This window comes from Chionomys nivalis, chromosome 20 (genome assembly GCF_950005125.1).
Source record: "Chionomys nivalis chromosome 20, mChiNiv1.1, whole genome shotgun sequence".
In the NCBI taxonomy this organism is placed as follows: domain Eukaryota; kingdom Metazoa; phylum Chordata; class Mammalia; order Rodentia; family Cricetidae; genus Chionomys; species Chionomys nivalis.
Genome location: NC_080105.1, coordinates 23,123,481 through 23,144,000, shown reverse-complemented (window position 1 = coordinate 23,144,000; position 20,520 = coordinate 23,123,481). Strand labels below are relative to the sequence as shown.

The following is a 20,520-nucleotide window of genomic DNA, read 5'->3' as shown; positions in this document are numbered from 1 at the left end:
GTTATTTTTTTTACTTTGTGTTGTTTATATATGTGTGCATTTGTATGAGTATGTCAGTATGCGTGTGGGTGTACCTTTGCCACTACACATATCTGAAGATGAGGGGACAGTTTATGGGAGTCGTTTCTCTTCTACTCTGTGGGTCCTGGGGACCCAGCACGGGTCGTTAGTTGTAGTAGGAGCTGTGGGCTGTGTTCCTGCTGCCCCAGCTCATGGTCGCCTGGCTAGCTTATGCCCCAAAATAATGACACACAAACTGTATTCTTTTCAACACTGCTTGACCCATTTCTATTCATGTGTGTAGCACCCCAAGGAGCACTTACCGGGAAGATTCTAGCCTATGTCCATCCTGGGTCGGAGCTTCATCGCCTCTGCCGGGGAGAGGGGAGCATGGTGTCTGCTCCAGAGAGCAGAGCTGTCGAGTCTGAGCTCACTTCCTCTTCCTCCCAGCATTCTGTTCAGTTTACTCCACCCACCTATGTTTTAACCTATGAGGGCCAAGCAGTTTCTTTATTACTTAACCAATGAAATCAACAGATTGATATGACACTCCCACATCAGTTAGTCTTTACATAAGCCATTTCATGTGCTATTTATTTTTAAATGGAGCTTTAGCTAATTAAGCTTATGAATTATAAGTAAATAGTTTTTAGAAGTTTTTTTGTTTTCAAATCCATCTTAAATCTTGTTTCTATTAATGTCAGCTGGGCTACTCTGCTATAACAGCATAGAAATTTAGAAACAGAAAATTGAAATGTAAGAAATATTAATAAACAAATCAAAATAAAAAATCTTATGATTAAATTAGTAAAAATAGCTATTGTTCAGTCCCTGTAACATGTTCCCAGTGATTGTTCAAGGTAACTTAGCATCCATGAAGGTAAGACTTCAGAATTTACTGTCCACTATGTCATACGTGCATGTGTTTCAAATTGAGTATGAATTATTTTGCTCTTAAAACAAAAATGTATACGATATCTCTGAGACACACATACCATTACTTGATAGTGTAAGGAGTAAGTAAGTACTTGATAGGTCAGGGGTTTGCATAATTTAGGAAAACAAATTCTTTCATCATGTTCATTTACTCTTTGGTCATTGCAGAAACTTAACCTTCCATAGTGGTTCTGTCTTCACTATTCCAGTGTTTATAACAACTTTATAGAAATCACTACCGTGCATAATGAGAATAACTTCTATTTACATGTAAATTAGTATACTCTTACAAAAATATTTTAAAGATAGAATTATCTATTTTACTTAGTAAAGATAAATAGCCAACACTAACTTCATCACAAAAATTAATATTTATAGCAAAATTCATTTTTGCAAATATAAAAATGTGTTTTCAATTAGAATTTTTGGCAATTAGGTGATTTCACTGTTCATCTGAATTGTTTTGGTCAAGTAACTGTCACAAGTGACAACAGTTATATATCTGTTTTAGCATTGTGTTTCAGTGTTAAAACTATTTATGCTGAGTAATATTTCATTGTATGGATGTGCCATTGTGTATGCACTCCCTGCCGAAGTATATCTTTTTTTGGGGGGGGGGGGGCAATTATAAATAAAACTGTTACAGATATTCATGAACAGGGTTTTTGTTTGGACAGATGCTTCTAACCTACATAAGTAAATAACAAGAAATATGAGTCTTTATAGATTCAAAGTATATTTAATTTTGCAAAATACTTCCGAACTATCTTCCAAATGTGCCCACTTTCTCATTTCCTCACAAGCATTGGTGCCTATGAAGGAAAATTGGTGCTCATGCAGGGCAGAGACTGGACTACAGACAGTTGTAAATGACTGCTGGAATCCACATTCAGGGCCTGTGCCAGTGCTGTCAGTGAGTGCTCTTAGCAGCTGAACTATTGCCTCCCTCCCCCCCCCTCTCATTTTCTCATCTTTCTTATTTTGTTTCTTTGTATAGGAATGTGCTATTTTTCTCCACTCCCTTTTCACCCTCTTCCCTCCCCTTCCCCCCTCCCTCCTACTAAAGCTCTCAATTTACTCAGGAGATCTTGTCTTTTTTCTCCTTCCTAGGCAGATTCTCTACGAAGGTCTTCTTTGTTACCTAGGTTCTCTGGGGTTGTGGCCTGTAGCCTGATTGTCATTTGCTTTATGTCTATCATCTACTTATGAGTGAATACATATTATATTTGTCTTTCTGGGTCTGGGTTACCTCACTCAATATGGGTTTTTCTAGTTCCATCCATTTGCCTTCAGATTTTAAGATGTCACTGTTTTTGTTACTGCTGAGTAGTACTCCATTGTGTAAATGTACCACATTTCCCTTTTCTATTCATCAGTTGAGGGGCATTTACGTTGTTTCCAGGTTCTGGGTATTATGAATAATGCTACTATGGACATAGGGGAGCAGATGTCCTTGTGATGTGAATGTGCATCCTTTGGGTATATGCCCAAGAGTGTTATTTCTGGGTCTTGAGGTAGATTGATTCCTAATTTTCTGAGAAATCGCTATACTGATTTCCAAAGTAGTTGTATAAGATTGCATTCCCACCAGCAATGGAGCAGTGTTCCCCCGATCCACATCCTCTCTAGCATAAGCTGTCATCAGAGTTTTTATCTTGGCCATTCTCACAGGTGTAAGATAGAATCTCAGAGTTGTTTTGATATGCATTTCCCTGATGACTCAGGATATTGAGCATTTCCTTAAGTATCTTTCAGCCATTTGATATTCCTCTGTTGAGAGTTCTCTGTTTAGATCTGTACCCCATTTTCTATTGGATTATTTGGTCTTTTGATGTCTAGTTTCTTTGGTTCTTTGTATAACTTGGAGATCAGTCCTCTGTCAGATGTGGGGTTGGTGAAGATCTTTTCCCATTCTGTAGGCTGCTGTTTTGTGTTGTTCACTGTGTCCTTTGCTTTGCAGAAGCTTCTCAGTTTGCAGAGGTCCCATTTATTTATTATTGCTATCAGTGTCTGTGCTACTGGGGTTATATTTAGGAAGTGGGTCTCCTGTGTCCATGCATTCAAGGCTACTTCTCACTTTCTCTTCTATGAGGTTCAGTGTGGTTAGTTTTATGTTGAGGTCTTTGATCCATTTGGACTTGAGTTTTGTGCATCGGGATAGATAAGGATCTATTTGCATTTTTCAACATATTGGCATCCAGTTATGCCAGCACCATTTGTTAAAGATGCTTTCTTTTCTTTTTCTTTTTTTTTTTTTTTTACTTCATAGTTGTAGCTGCTTTGTCAGTAATCAGGTGGTTTATATCATAGTCTTCAATTCAATTCCTTTGGTCCACCTGTCTCTTTTTGTGCCAATACCAAGCTGCTTTTATTATGTTACTATAGTAGAGTTTGAAGTCAAAGATAGTGATGCCTCCGAAAGTTCCTTTACTGTACAGCATTGTTTTGATTATCCTGAGTTTTTTGTTTTTCCATATGAAGTTGAGATTGTGGTTTGTCTTAATATTTTGATTTTGTGTGTCTGAGTGTTTCTCTGAATGTATGTGTAGTGCCTGCAGAGGCTAGAAGAGGGCGTTCGAGATCCCCTGGGACTGGAGTAACAGATTGTTATGAACTCACTTGTGGCTGCTGGGTATTGAACCTCAGTCCTCTAGGAGAACATTCAGTGCTATTAACCACTCTTCAGTCCCATGAATTTAATTTTTAAAACTTGAGGCTAGCCAAACTGATGTTAGGAATACCTGTCACCAACAAGCCTCTCCATCAGCGCAAATGATCCCAATCCAATCAGTCCAAATTAGACAAATTAAAAGATATCTAGGTTTAATTGGATGTCTGTGCTCTGGGGTGACCTTGGGAAAAAACAAGATGCGGGGGGGGGGGGGGGGGGGGAGGGCAGCAAGCTGACATGACCACTGGGGAGGAAGAGGGAAGACCATGTGTTTATTTTCTGGTGGGCAGTTTAAATAGCCTGTGGGAGTGGTCTTGACCCTTTCTGGGGAGGAGGTCAAGGTTTGGAGGGCTTCCTTGACCCTCCCTGGGGAAGAGGTCAAGGTTTGGAGGGCTTCCTTGACCCTCCCTGGGGAAGTGGAGTTTGGACTGAGGCAACTCTCAGGGGAGGGGGCTTCCAAAGATGGATGCCAGGGGCTAATATGAGGCCTCCAACTTAATAATATTATTTAGTTTTGTGTTTTAGGACAGGAAAGGTTTATTCTTTATGTAAAAAAAAAAACAAAATCTCCCACATTTGAAAATCATTATTATATTCCTTCTTTGTGACCTACACACACACACACACACACAGAGAGAGAGAGAGAGAGAGAGAGAGAGAGAGAGAGAGAGGTATGTATATGTGTGTATATATGTATATATATGTGTGCATATGTATGCACCCTTTATAGGTGGACTCCCAAAGAGATCAAGGTAAGGGATAAGAATTAAAGTTGCCCTACCATTTTTTTTTTATTTTGATCCATAAGTAACCTCATGTAGTAGCTTTGTCCTAATAATAACCAAATACTTAGTAAATATTTATGTGACTTCTTTTAAGTAAGAAAATAATACTCTCAGTATTTTAGAAATTCTTCTGGAGACTGAAGTTGTTTCTAGGACGTTTCCATTTTGCTAACCAGTGGTTTGTTTTGTGTGTCTAATGAGTTGTTTTGTATTTTTGTGTTCCATCTAAGGTTCAGATCATACCATGAAAGTTATTTTACTGACTTATGTGAAAATCTGTATCTTTTTTCTACGATTTTTGAATGAGTAATGAGACAGGATTTTTTTTTTGAGAAGGGATTTGTGAAAGTAATTATTTGTATTCAGTGCTCTTTCTGGTTTCGTTTTTCATAGTAAGCTTATTTGCTCAGGAAAAACTGCTTGTTTTGAAAGCAGTGTCAAATAAGTTTAAGCCTGTCATTTTCTAAATACCTGTGTCTGGTGAGTCCAGGTGACATGGTAGGGGAGACTGGAACACACCTTACACCTTTTCCCAGGTGCCTTGGACAAATCCACAGGGCTGTTTGGAGAAGAACTGAAAGTTATTCCAAAATACAACTTCATTTGTAGGCACCAGTATAACCAAGTAGTTGGTTATTGCTGAGAAATTTATCCCTGAGTTCTAGGTGTCTAATTTATAAGGTTTTTGAATTAGACTTCAGGGCCTATGTTACAGTTTATTACAGTCTCCAGCCTAAGTATAGACTGGCAGGAATTAAACGGAAAGCCTGCATCACAGCTGGTGTGCATCTGGGAGTCTGGTTAAAAGGGACTAGCTTAGCTGAGCCTGAGTTGTGATAAAAAGCAGTGTCTGGAGGCCGTTTAACTGAAGCCCTGTGCTCTGCTCAGAGCTGGGTTTAATGCTGGCCCAAAGGTTCACATAAATATAATTTTAAGTGTCTTCAGGACATCAGCAACTTAACTCCTACCACATGAAAAAATGATTATGTCACCTGTGGATCTTAAAAATCTTTAGCAAGCAAGCTGAGAGAGGCAATGAGCAGACCAGGTAGTTAAACTTCTCTCCCAAATGCTTCACCCCAACACCCCAACTCTTTTTTATAATACTCTACAACTTCCACCGGGCTTTAGTGAGAAATTATAATTCTGGTAAACAAGTGTGCTATCAGATTTGATGTCTTAACTTTTCATGTCACCCTCATTACCTTCTGGCCTTCTCTCAGGCTTGCAGATGGGTCAAGGACTCTGGAGAGTGGCCAGAAACCAGCATCTCCAACAGGAAGCCTACAGTGAGCCAGGCTACCTCAGCAGAGAGCAGGGCAGAAGAGGGACTTCAAGCAACATTTCTCAGTCCAGCCAACGGAAACAAGCCCAAGGAGGCATCGATATATATCATCTTCTGAAAGCAAGGAAGTCCAAAGAGCAGGAAGGGTTCATTAACTTGGAAATGCTGCCTCCTGAGCTAAGCTTCACCATCTTGTCCTACCTAAATGCAACTGACCTCTGCTTAGCCTCATGTGTTTGGCAAGACCTTGCTAATGATGAACTTCTCTGGCAAGGGTAAGTTCAACCCACCAGCATTTAAGTCAGATCCCTGTCTTGTTTAATGTTCTTTACTTAGCATGCATGTATTGTGAAATAATTTCTTTTAATATGAGCTTATTTATTTTACTAAATCCTAGAACAATTATCTTCTTAGTTATCTTCTCAGTCAGTATTGATATTGCCAGAAAGACAGTAGAGAAGACAATGGGATGATGACTGCACAGAGAGAAGGAAGTTACAGCAAAACGTGTCTGTTTAGTACACAGCAGCCATTTGAGAAGCACACCCATGCTGCGTAAGGAGTTATAATTCAACGTGTGTAGTCTTTATTATACCTTGGTACAGTTTGTATTTCCCAGAGGAGTACCATTTGAAGAACAGGCATACTTAAACATCAGTAAAAACAGTGCTTTCCTTAATTTCAAAGTGAGCATGTGCGTTTTCATGTTTCTGTTTAATAGCATTTGCTGTCATCAACATTTAAATTGTGACAACTTCACCTATTTTTTTTCTAAAACACATTTTTTATCACTGAGGCAGGTAAACATTAGAAACCATGACAGACAGTTGGTTACACGGACGTTTTAATAGCTGTTGCACAAGTTCCGATTTAAACGACAAATCCACAAGCTTTTGTAGAATGGAATCTATATTTTTTTCAAAAAATGTCATTTGTTCCGAAATAGCTTCCCACTCTAATGAAAGCTCATAGGAACGTGGTTTCTTCTTTTAAGTCTTGAAAATGCTATCAATCAGAAGAATCACTGGATTTCAGATTTCCTAGTGTTCTTCCCAGAGTTTAAGGCTCATTGTTTTCAAGTAGCTTTTATAATGATTAAGAACTTATCAATAATGATAGCATACCTAGATTGGAAAGTTAATTGAGAGACTTGATGAATTAATTGAAATTGCCAGATTCCAGGGGAGGAATATTTCCAGGAGCAGCATTTCTGACATAAGCTTCCTAAGGTCTCAGAATTGTAGTATGAAAGTATTTAAAAATACATAAAATAATTTTTTTTACATTTGCTGTGTTGTCATACTGTGTTAGCACAAATTCGTATAGTATAAGTGAGTCTTTAATGCTTTGATCATTATTAAAGGGGATTAGAATAATACTTTAAACCTGGCTTATTCTTTGTCATCCTTTTTTTCCTATATCTTAGCCTTTTTCACAAACTTAATTTGCGGGCTTTTATTTTAAATTTGTTTTATTTTATTGTTTGTTTTGTTTGCAGCCCAAACTGGCCTCAACTCCTCATGCCTTGGCCTCCCATTGCTAGGATTATAGGTGTGCACTACCATACCCAACTGAGTTTCTGTTTGTGCATAAAAGGATATTCAATTCTAAACTTAGTGGAATCAGTTCTGGATCTCTTTTTAATCAGGGTTGTAAAGACATTTAAAATATAATCAGATATAGTTTCAGTATTTTCTTTGTCTTGATAGTAATATACTTAGACTTAGTGCTCTGATGTATTTCCAGGACTCTGAGGCATTACACTAAATGCTTTAGCTTTCAGATACTAACTAGTGCCTCTTTATAGATTGGAAAGCACAGTCCTAATCTAGAGAAAATGGAGCATTATGAAATACAGTTCTTATTCAAGGTTGAATAGAAATTTTAACAGCTGTATGTCTTCGTGGTAGTGAAGAATCATGGATCTGAAACAGTATCTTAAGCATGGTTATCGTCACAGTACTTGATGGGCACAGTTGTAGAATTATTCTTGCTAATTTGTTTTAATATATGCTTTTTTGAAAAAGCAAGTGAAGTCTCCTTATCCAACATTAGTATTACATCACAGTTGGCGTGGGTTAATTAATAGATTCTGACTAACTTCTTAGCATTGTGAGCTTTGAGTAAGACTAAATGTTGCCACATGCATGTTAGCTAAATTTCTTTTGGGTATTTTCTTGTTTCTGTTTCTTGTATTGTGTACTAACTACTACAGAATATTTGTTTACACTGTGTGAAGAGGTGTCTCTGCCCAAGACACCTTCTGATTGGTTTACTAAAGAGCTGAATGGCCAATAGCTAGGCAGAAAAGAATAGATGGGATTTCCAAGGAGAGAGAGGAACTATGAGAAGAGAGGCCAAAAGATGCCACCAAGATGTGGAACAAGTCAGATGTATGGTATGGGAGAGAGACTCTGGGCAGTGGTGGCATACACCTTTAATCCCAGTAATTGGGAGGCAGAGGCAGGCGAATTTCTGTGAGTTCGAGGCCAGTCTGGTTTACAAGAGCTAGTTCCAGAACAGACTCCAAAGCAACAGAGAAATCCTGTCTCGAAAAACAAAACAAAAAGGGTGGGAGGAAGGTAAAAGCCACAAGGCAGAATGTAGATTAATACAAGCAGGTGAATTTGAATTATAAAAGCTAGTTGGGAAAAGTCTAAAGGCCAGACTTTCATAATAATAAGTATTGGTGTCATTATTTGTGAGCTGGCAGTCCCACAAAGGAAATTTTGACTACAACCAATATCATAAAATTGCTGATAGGATTGAGCAAGCCAATACAATTAAAACTCTGAAAATAGTGACTGTCATTTCAGTAATCTCTAAGTGATTGTCGTCTATCATTGATTACTTTTAATTGCTTGTGTTTAACTTCAGATAGTATTCATGAATATTATTAATCGTTGTAACTGAAATACTTAGGAGCAACCAAAATTGCTAATTGTATGGCACTTGTAATGTTCTAGTAAAGCAGAAGTACAAAATGTAAAATAAAAGTTTATAATCACATATTTACTGCTCTTAATGCAGTGGGACCTGGGAGAAAGGAACCTAAAATGAGGCGGACTAAACTCTCTTGTATAGCCAACTTCATTCAGAGCATCAGACAGCTTACACTCTGAGGATTAAGAAGAATTCCATGAGTAAGGTGTTCAGTCAAAAGGACAGGCCTTATGTGGCAAAACATGGTTTCCATGGAGGCATATAACAAACAGCAATAGCCACTTGTAATGGATATCTGAAGTAAACTCTCTCCTATCCACTACCCCTGGGAGGGCATGAGAGCACATTTGAAGAACAAGTCCATGTTTTTGAAGAAACTGAGGTCACAAGACTTGTTTTCTTGGAGTTTTCTCAGAAGCACTCAGAATTCTCTTTGCATGACTCCATTCTTAGATGATGTTCTGACAGCTGCAGAATCTAATTCTGTGTCATCTAATTTTAGAATTTTATCATGTGAATGTGTGTTTATCTTAGGAAATGTTTTAACTTTGGTTTTATTTTCTATTTTTTAGGTTGTGTAAATCCACTTGGGGTCACTGTTCGATATACAATAAGAGCCCCCCTTTAGGATTCTCTTTTAGGAAATTGTACCTGCAGTTGGATGAAGGCAGCCTCACCTTCAATGCCAACCCAGAGGAGGTGAGGAGAGAACAGGATTGTTTGCTTCAGGCTGACTTTTCTGATTTTGCTGCAATCTTCTAATATTATAAACTTGAAGGTGAAATTAAAAGTAATTGAACATGCCTTTCCAATTTCTGAAAAACCAAGTATTGTTACTGTTATATGTCATAATGCATTTTATTTGCCTTCCCTGATCAGACTCTAATCTTTCCACCTGCTAACATTGTATAGCAACATCTTGAGGTGTATACAGTACTCTACCATCTGAGGTACATATTACCAGGAAGTACAAAACATTGTTAATGGGAACATACGTGTAATATGTTCATCAAATTATATCTCACCATTATCTTTCCATTTATTTAGTAGTAATGTACTTTATTAAAGATAATCACAGAAAATTTTCTAGTGTACTGTATCAAGATGTTGAATACTGATGACTTTAGCTGGCAAGATGGCTGAGCAGGTAAAGGAGCTTGCCATGCAAGTTTGGCGGCTTGAGTTAAATCCCTAAAACTCTTACAAAGGTGAAAGGAGAAAACAGACTCCTCATGGTTTCCTTCTAACTTACACACTTGTATCACGGAACCAGCACATACACGTGTACAAACATAATAATATTTTTTTAATTAGAAAGCATAATTTCACCTTATCTAAAACCTCCTCTTGATTCTGTTTCAAAATGATGTTTACTTCTTTCATAATATGTAACAATGAAAATGTGAAAATAAAATTTCCCTCACCTTTTCCTATTCTTATTTTAATGTATTTTTGAAAAATTAAATGTTTCAGAAATGCTTACACATCTACTGGACTTATGCCTCCAAATCCAAATAGAAATGAAATGACCTTGGAAGTTACTGCTTTTGGGTGCATTGTTTTCTATGGGAACATTAACCAGAACTATCTTAATTTAATAGTTATTTTAAGATGATTTCACTTGTCATAAAGTTACTAAAAGTCGTTTAAGTTGGGGGCTAGAGATACAGCTCAACAGTTAAGAAAAACACTTTGACTGCTCTTTCAGAGATCCTGAGTTCAAGTCCCAAAAGCCTCTTGGTGGCTTATAACCATCTATAATGGAATCTGATTCCTTTTCTTCTACGTAGGCATACATGCTATTATAGCACGAATATACATAAAATGCATAAATAAATACATTCTTAAAGGGGGAGGAAAAGAATTATAAGTCATGCATCCAAGTAGTTTTTAAAATTATCTCAATTTTGTTGTAAGCAGGAAAATATTTTGCCAGTGTTTAATTTTAAGCTTAAATCTAAGTATTGCCTTTATAACTATGAATGAAATAACCCAGTGACAGTATATTTTAAATAAATTGATTTTCACTTACTATTTATAGTTTCTTTGTTAAATTTTTCTTGTATACTTATAAAACTTAATATCATTGTTAAACATTACACTTAATCATTTAGTCTTATTCTTACAAATATAGCAAATTATATGCTGTAATACTGACAATCAGATGTCTGTTATCTTTCTTTTTTCTTATCAATGTTTTAAAGAAATAGGTAAAATTCTAATGGGTTTTTTTTTCTTGTACTGTTGTGGTTTGGGCTTTTTGAGACAGTGTTTTGTTTTGTTTTGTTTTGTTTTATTGCCGAGGCCTGTCTTGAATTTACTATGTTACTCAGACTGGTCTTGAACTTCTGATCCTCCTGGATCCGCTTCCTGAGTGCTGGGACCTTAAACAGTGTGCTACCATGCCCAAAAAACTCGTGATATTCTTAATTAAAATGGAATAATTTATTAAAAGCTAGCATTTAAACTATATATTTAAAGCCATTATAATGTAAAAAGCCACTTATAAACGCTAATAAACAATAAGGAATTATCACAAATTAGAGTTTATCACTCATCCCTTTATTATAATTTCCCAGTGTCTTTTGCTGCAGAGTATAATTAATTTCTTTTCATAACATCTTCTGTGTAAACAGATAGCAATATGAGCATGTCACCCTTCAGGTCTTGTTCTGTGGCAAACGTGTGTTGTACAGTGATCTCACTATAGTTACTCAGAGACTGGAGTAGTTTCAGAGCCTCTGTGTTTTCATTATAATTAGGCTGTTACTGGTTTCTGATTAAACATCACATATGGTGAGCTTTCTGATGTTTTGCTTTGGTCTGCTTGGCAATTGCGTGGTGATTGCCGAAGAAGAACTGAGGACAGCTTAGGGCAGGTAGTGTTTGGCTCCAGAGTGTGTGAGAGTCAGGAGAGACAGCTTTTGTAAGCCCCATCTTATTATACTCAGTTCACGAAGTCTCACTGACTTCTGTCATAAATTATACTAATGTTGAATCATATGACTTGCAAATGATCCATTGTAAGTAAAGTATAACTTAGAAAGTGCCAAGTAGTGCAGTCAGAGAGAGAGATGTCATTATTGGTACTGACCATGGTAAGTCACACATCAGGAAATGGGCTTGATAGTTTTAAATGTCTAAGTTGGGAAAAGTTAGACACAAAAATATGTTTCTATGTTTGCAACTGTGTGCATTATACCATAGAGTTCTTGTTAATAACTCCAAGAGTGTTTTGAGGGAAGTAAGAAAAAAGGTAGTATTCAGGTCCTTTTTAATGTGGTGATGATTTGAATTTTTTTAAGTATTTGATCAAAATAAGATTTTTACATTGTCAGTTTGCTTTTCCATCCTACCTTCCATTGTTATTGAGAGTTGGCTGTATTTCTTTTTTTTTTTTTTTAACTCATGGGCCTGGCTTAGAATACCATAGAGTGTTCTTGGATAATTTAATTCACTATTCTGAAAGGTCTGTATAGTGCTGCCAAACAGCACAGAGCTGAGCCACTCCAGATGTCTGTGGCTCCAGACTCTGCGTCTCTGATTTTGTGAATATCAGTAATCCTTTAGTAGGTATTACCTATAGGAAAATAAAATTCTGTCTTTACCAGAATACACTTACAGGACAAATAGGCCATTTCCCAAAAGGCATTTAAATACTGAAAAATCATTTAATGTGTTCAGAAAAATGGGGGAAAACCTTTTAATGACTATATTCTAATTTTCATTATAAATTTGTTGTTGTTTACAAAGTAAAGCCTGTATAATCAAAGTCACATAAAAGAAAGTTATCAGGAAGATATTCTCATGTAGAACTTGGCAATATGAGTGTAGTTAGCCAGGTCATGGGGTGGTTCTTAAACAGATTTTTGAATGCTAGAATCAAAGTACTTTTTGGAGATTTATTTTTCCCCCACTCACTGGAGCACTGTCATCAGACATATTTTTCTGGGTTCATCTAAATGAACGATAAATTATTATTGATGATATGTTCAAATATAAATGGTGTTTATTGTAGCTGCTTGAGATAAGGTGCATATAATTGTTGACTCTTATAAAAAAAGTGTACTTTTCCATGATTTCTAGTTTTGTACTTAAGATCGTTCATAGCAAACATCATTAAAATATAAATATAAGAATACTTACAGCCACAGGGAACAAGATTCTCCAAAGGACACCGTTCATGTCACGGATATGGGTAACCAAACTCCATAGCAACTGCTGGCAGTGGCTCATGGGGTGGGGGAGAACATCTGCACACTTTTGGTACGATGATCTAGCACGCTGTTGTTATCTGCATGCCCTGTGATCTCAGCTGTATGTAGTGTCTTGATCTTGTGCATGAGCTTGTGGACTTTGTGGTGGTGACCACATTCTAGTAGAGGAATGTGCTGAGTACTCTCTGTGTACATGAAGTTGTACTTCCTGCATGGACCAGCTACTGTGTCAGTTCTGCCCTTCCAGGAGTGCTGTGATAAAGTAGTTCTAGCTACCATCCAGTATTTCTTGGGATTCTTCTTGTTTTAGATTATTTTCTGGACATATCATTAAATTTAGAATCTGAAAACAGGTAGTACACATAGTAAATATAGACTAAATATAGACTTGTTTTTGTCTCTGAATGCTTTAAATAGTTTAACATCATCTAGTCAGATTTTTGAAAGTATGCTTCAGATATATAAACATATTTCTTTTATATTTATATAGAAATGCAAAATTGCGTACACTTTAATGCATTTTACTAAAATAGATCTTGAATAAAATCTATTATAAAATATTTTGTTTGACATACTTTAAATGGAAATGAACACATATATATGTATACTTTATTGTTAAAACTATATATTCTTTTTGCTGTTGAATCAGGAAGTGTTCAAGTTCTACCATTAAAGGAAAATTTTTAAGAGCAAGCTCACTTAATGTTAAAGATTTGACTGAACTTTTTATTTATAGTATAAAAATGGTAATTATCTACTTCCTAGCATAGGAACAGTGGTGAAAATAACTTAAACCTTCACTCCTAAGGACAGATAACCCCAGTAAGTTTGATCAGGACATACAGAACATTCCTAATTACATAGTAAGGGAAGTGTTCTCAAGTCTAGTAAATTTGAATAGGATAGATTTCTGGTTAGTTAGCTTATTTACGATATAGCATTGTGAAGTACGATAAATATTCAACAGGTAAACATGGTGTGTAGCATCATCTAAGTTTATTTGATACAGTAATACTTGGTTTTCTTAAACATTCCAAGGAACACACTTAGATACACCTTTATAAATCTAAGAATGGTTGAGATGCCATCCTATTCATTTATAGTTATCTAATGTGACCTCTCTGATAAAACTCTGTTGAGTTATAATTACTAGTTTTAAATTTTAAACTGTAGCCTCTATAATGGGCTCTATATACCTGTAATCATTTTTTTTTTCTTTTCCATTGTCTAATAGTACTTCCTACTTAAAAACAACACTTTTGTGGTTTCTTGACAAATTGAGGTAATTTTCATGTTTTGTATTTTGGTTCTTATCTAATTTGTTAAGGAAAATGTTACTTTAGAAAATAATCCTCTGAAGTAATATTTAGTATTGCTATAGATTGATGCAAATTTCCCTGTAAGTAATTGGATACTAATCAACTATTTGTAATTATGTCTTTGATGTCTTATTCTATGTATGACATTATAAAGTGTAAGTATCTCCTCTATTTCCAATGAAGATTTGCAGGTCATATATCTCAGGGGACCACCCTGAGGCAGCCCAGGCCTTGAGGGGAATCCGTGGAGTCAGTACTAAGATTTTTTGTCTGAGGGGGTAAAGGAAAAGACACACTCTCTTGATGGTTTCCTTCTGATTTTTTCTTTATTCTTTATTTCTTTATTCCTCACTCCCATTCACCCTGTGCCAGATACCAGAGGCAGTGGCGATGGCAAACATGTGGGGGCATAACAGAAGCAGAGACACTCAGGGGTCTGGAGTCTTGGGGACTTGCCTACCTGTGCAGAAAATAGTCTCAGTAATAACTCTATGTTGTAGATAGTTGAAATAAGGAAGAAAGACGTATGTACCTTGAACGATCTTTTACAGCCAGAGATAAAGAAACTTGAGTTTCTTATTTTTTTTGTTTTGTTTTGTTTTGTTTTGTTTTTTTCGAGACAGGGTTTCTCTGTAGCTTTGGTGCCTGTCCTGGAACTAGCTCTTGTAGACCAGGCTGGCCTCGAACTCACAGAGATCCGCCTGCCTCTGCCTCCCAAGTGCTGGGATTAAAGGCGTGCGCCACCACCGCCCGGCCTGAGTTTCTTATTTTTTTAAATATCTTTTTATTTATTTATTTATTTATTGAAAAAAAAATTTCCACCTCCTCCCAGTCTCCCATTTCCCTCCCACTCCTCCCCCTCTCCCCCTACTCCTCTCCCCTTCCCCCCGCCCCTCTCCCCTTTCCCCCCACTCCTCTCCCTCTTCCTCTCCAGTTCAAAGAGCAGTCAGGGTTCCCTGCCCTGTGGAAAGTCCAAGGTCCTCCCCCCTCCATCCAGGTCTAGGAAGGTGAGCATCCAGACTGGCTAGGCTCCCACAAAGCCAGAACATGAAGCAGGATCAAAACCCAGTGCCACTGTCCTTGGCTTCTCATCAGCCCTCATTGTCTGCCATGTTCAGAGATTCCAGTTTTATCCCATACTTTTTCAGTCCCAGTCCAGCTAACCTTGGTGAGCTCCCAATAGATCAGCCCCACTGTCTCAGTGGGTGGGTGCATCAATCGCTGTCCTGACTTCCTTGCTCATGTTCTCCATCCTTCTGCTCCTCATTTGGACCTTGGGAGCTCATTCCTGTGCTCCAATGTGGGTCTCTGTCACTATCTCCATCCTTTGCCAGATGAAGGTTCTATGGTGATATGCAAGATATTCATCAATATGGCTATAGGATAGGGCCATTTCAGGTTCCCTATCCTCAGGTGCCCAAGGAACTAACTGGGGACATCACCCTGGGCACCTGGGAGCCCCTCTAGGTTCAAGTCTCTTGCCAACCCTAAAATAGCTCCCTTAATTAAGATATATACTTCCCTGCTCCCATATCCACCCTTTCTTTATCCCAACCATCCCATTTCCCCAAGTTCTCCCCATCCTCCCCTTCTCACTTTTCTCTCCCCATCTCTCCTTACCCCCATCCCACCCCACCCCCAAGATCCCAATTTTTTGCCCGGCAATCTTGTCTACTTCCCATATCCAGGAGGATAACTATATGTTTTTCTTTGGGTTCACCTTCTTATTTAGCTTCTTTAGGATCACAAATTATAGACTCAATGTCCTTTATTTATGGCTAGAAACCAATTATGAGTGAGTACATCCCATGTTCATCTTTTTGGGTCTGGGTTACCTCACTCAGGATAGTGTTTTATATTTCCATCCATTTGCATGCAAAATTCAAGATGTCATTTTTTTTCCCGCTGAGTAGTACTCTAATATGTATATATTCCACACTTTCTTCATCCATTCTTCCATTGAAGGACATCTAGGTTGTTTCCAAGTTCTGGCTATTACAAATAATGCTGCTATGAACATAGTTGAACAAATGCTTTTGTAATATGATAGGGCATCTCTTGGGTATATTCCCAAGAGTGGTATTGCTTGGTCCTGGGGTAGGTTGATCCCGAATTTCCTGAGAAACTGCCACACTGATTTCCAAAGTGGTTGCACAAGTTTGCATTCCCACCAGCAGTGGATGAGTGTACCCCTTTCTCCACAACCTCTCCAGCAAAGGCTATCATTGGTGTTTTTGATTTTAGCCATTCTGACAGGTGTAAGATGATATCTCAAAGTTGTTTTGATTTGCATTTCCCTGATCGCTAAGGAGGTTGAGCATGACCTTAAGTGTCTTTTGGCCATTTGAACTTCATCTGTTGAGAATTCTCTGTTCAGTTCAGTGCCCCATTTTTTAATTGGGTTAATTAGCATTTTAAAGTCTAGTTTCTTGAGTTCTTTATATATTTTGGAGATCAGACCTTTGTCTGTTGCGGGGTTGGTGAAGATCTTCTCCCAGTCAGTAGGTTGCCTTTTTGTCTTAGTGACAGTGTCCTTTGCTTTACAGAAGCTTCTCAGTTTCAGTAGGTCCCATTTATTCAATGGTGCCCTTAGTGACTGTGCTGCTGGGGTTATACATAGGAAGTGATCTCCTGTGCCCATATGTTGTAGGGTACTTCTCACTGTCTCTTCTATCAGGTTCAGTGTGTTCAGATTGATATTGAGGTCTTCGATCCATTTGGACTTGAGTTTTGTACATGGTGATAGATATGGGTCTATTTTCATTCTTCTGCAGGTTGACATCCAGTTATGCCAGCACCATTAGTTGAAGATGCCTTCTTTCTTCCATTGTATACTTTTAGCTCCTTTATCGAAAATGAGGTGTTCATAGGTTTGTGGGTTAAAATCCGGGTCTTCTATTCGATTCCATTGGTCGACTTCTGTTTTTATGCCAATACCACGCTGTTTTCATGAAGTCAGGGATGGTAATGCCTCCAGAAGTTCCTTTATTGTATAAACTTGTTTTGGCTATCCTGGGTTTTTTGTTTTTCTATATAAAGTTGATTATTGTCCTGTCAAGATCTGTGAAGAATTTTGATGGGACCTTGATGGGGATTGCATTGAATCTATAAATTGCCTTTGGTAGAATTGCCATTTTTACTATGTTGATCCTCCCAATCCAAGAGCAAGGGAGATTCTTCCATTTTCTGGTATCGTCTTCAATTTCTTTCTTCAAAGACTTAAAGTTCTTGTCAAATAGATCTTTCACTTCCTTGGTTAGAGTTACCCCAAGATATTTTATGCTGTTTGTGGCTATCGTGAAAGGTGATGCTTCTCTGATTTCCCTCTCTGCCTCCTTATCCTTAGTGTATAGGAAGGCGACTGATTTTTTGGAGTTGATCTTGTATCCTGCCACATTACTAAAGGTGTTTATCAGCTGTAGGAGTTCTTTGGTGGAGTTTTTGGGGTCGCTTATGTACACTATCATATCATCTGCAAATAACGAAAGTTTAACTTCTTCCTTTCCAATTCGAATCCCCTTGATCCCCTTATGTTGTCTTATTGCTATTGCTAGAACTTCAAGCACTATATTGAAGAGGTATGGAGAGAGTGGACAGCCTTGTCACGTTCCTGATTTTAGTGGGATGGCTTTGAGTTTCTCTCCGTTTAATTTGATGTTAGCTGTCGGCTTGCTGTAAATAGCTTTTATTATATTTAGGTATGACCCTTGTATCCGTAATCTCTCCAAGACTTTCATCATAAAGGGGTGTTGAATTTTGTCAAATGCTTTTTCAGCATCTAATGAAACGATCATATGGTTTTTTTCTTTCAGTTTATTTATATGATGGATTACATTGATAGATTTTCATATGTTGAACCAGCCCTGCATCTCTGGGATGAAGCCTACTTGATCATAATGGATAATTTTTCTAATGTGTTCTTGGATTCGGTTTGCCAGTATTTTATTGAGGATTTTTGCGTTGATGGTCATGAGTGAGATTGGCCTGTAATTCTCTTTCTTGGTTGAGTCTTTGTGTGGTTTTGGTATCAGAGTAACTGTACCTTCATAAAAGGAATTTGGCAATGACCCTTCTGTTTCTATATTGTGAAATACATTAAGGAGTATAGGTATTAGGTCTTCTTGGAAGTTCTGGTAGAATTCCACATTGAAACCATCTGGTCCTGGACTTTTTTTGGTAAGGAGGTTTTTGATAACAGCTTCTAATTCTTCACGACTAACAGGTCTATTTAGATTGTTCACCTGGTCCTGGTTTAACTTTGGTATATGGTATTTTTTTTTTACCATGGTAAAAGCTATTTCTTTTTTTTTCTTTTTTTATTAATTAATTAATTAATTTAATTATTAAAGATTTCTGCCTCTTCCCCGCCACCACCTCCCATTCCCCCCCGCCCCAATCAAGTCTTCCTCCCTCCTCAGCCCAAAGAGCAAGCAGGTTTCCCTGCCCTGTGGGAGGTCCAAGGACCACCCACCTCCATCTAGGTCTATTAAGGTGAGCATCCAAACTACCTGGGCTCCCACAAAGCCATTACGTGCAATAGGATCAAGAACCCATTGCCATTGTTCTTCAGTTCTCAGTAGTCCTCATTGTCCGTTATGTTCAGCGAGACCGGTTTTGTCCCATGCTTTTTCAGACCCCGGCCAGCTGGCCTTGGTGAGTTCCCGATAGAACATCCCCATTGCCTCAGTGTGTGGGTGCACCCCTCGCAGTCCTGAGTTCCTTGCTCGTGCTCTCTCTCCTTCTGTTCCTCCTTTGGATCGCGAAGAATTAGAAACAGTTATCAAAAATCTCCCTTCCAATGGTATATGGTGTTTATCTGAAAAAGTGTCCATTTCTTTTACATTTTCCAGTTTTGTGGCATACAGACTTTTGTAGTAAGATCTAATGATTCTCTGAATTTCTTCTGTGTCTGTGGTTATGTCCCCCTTTTCATTTCTGATCTTATTAATTTGCAAATTCTCTCTCTGCCGTTTGATTAGTTTGGATAGGGGTTTATCAATCTTGTTAATTTTCTCCAGGAACCAGCTTTTTGTTTCATTGATTCTTTGGATTGTTTTCTGTGTTTCTATTTTGTTGATTTCAGCCCTCAGTTTGATTATTTCCAGTCTTCTACTCCTCCTAGGTGAGTCTGCTTCTTTTTTTTCTAGACCTTTCAGGTGGGCTGTGAAGTCTCCAACGTGTGCTTTCTCCATTTTCTTTAAGTGGGCACTTAGCGCTATGAACTTTCCTCTCAGGACTGCTTTCATAGTGTCCCATAGGTTTGAGTATGTTGTTTCTTTATTTTCATTGAATTCAAGGAAGACTTTAATTTCTTTCTTTATTTCTTCCTTGATCCAGGTGTGGTTCAGTAGTTGACTGTTCAGTTTCCATGAGTTTGTAGGCTTTCTGGGGGTAGCATTGTTGTTGAATTTAACTTTAATCCATGGTGATCCGATAAGACACAGGTGGTTACTAATATTTTTTGTAACTGTGTAAGTTTGCTTTGTTACCGAGTATGTGGTCAATTTTCGAGAAGGTTCGAGAAGGTTTCGAGCTGCAGAGAAGAAGGTATATTCTTTCCTATTTGGGTAGAATGTTCTATAGATGTCTGTTAAGTCCATTTGATTCATTACCTCCATTAATTCTCTTATTTCTCTATTAGGTTTCTGTCTGATTGACCTGTCCATTGGTGAGAGAGGAGTGTTGAAGTCTCCTACTATTAGTGTGTGTGGTTTGATGACTGCCTTGAGTTTTAGTAATGTTTCTTTTATGTAAGTGGGTGCTTTCTTATTTTTAATTACATTTTTTGTTTACTTTACATACCAGCCACAGTTTCTCCTCCTATCTCTCTTCCTGTTCCCTCGCCCCACCTCCTGTCTATTCCCACCATCTGTTCCTCCTCTGTCCAGAAAGGGGCAGGCCTCCCATTGGAGGCAACAAAGCACTTCCTGTCACAAGTTGAGACCAAGCTCCTCCCTCTGCATCAAAGCCATTCTTAGCTAGGATATAAACTGAGGTTTATCTGATGTCCTCTGTCCCCTCTGACTCTTACAATCTTTCCTTCCCTTCTTTTTCCAGCTTCCCCAAGCTCTGAGGGTAGGGACCCAGTCGGGACCATCAATTTAGACTCTCCCTCTACATAATGTCTGGCTGTGGATCTTTGTACCTGCTTCCATCTGCTTCGGGAAAAAGCCTCTCTGGTGACAACTGAACAAGACAGCAGTCTATGAATGTAGCAGAGTATGATTAGGAATCTTGTCATTGCTTTCTTTCTAAACCAACCATTCAGTCTTTCTGTTTCTTTCTCTGTTGACCCAGAAGTGTTTATGTAGTTTAGTCCTGTTAGCTACAACATAAGCAGTAGTGAAGGATTTGTAATGCTAAG

The 20,520-nt window shown here is 37.9% G+C and overlaps 1 protein-coding gene across 4 annotated transcripts in view; it reads left to right on the top strand.

The window, feature by feature from the left end:
* The window catches only part of Fbxo8 (F-box protein 8), a 48,219-nt gene that overhangs the window by 13,526 nt on the left and 14,173 nt on the right, over positions 1–20,520 (top strand). For 3 of the 4 annotated variants that reach the window (XM_057752255.1, XM_057752256.1, XM_057752257.1), the window contains exons 2-3: positions 5,616–5,952; positions 9,193–9,319. In XM_057752255.1, the coding sequence (XP_057608238.1) occupies positions 5,616–5,952; positions 9,193–9,319 (464 nt within the window). Of the gene's footprint in view, positions 1–5,615; positions 5,953–9,192; positions 9,320–12,768; positions 12,887–20,520 lie in introns of those variants that run through there. The other variant, XM_057752258.1, reaches the window with a different exon arrangement.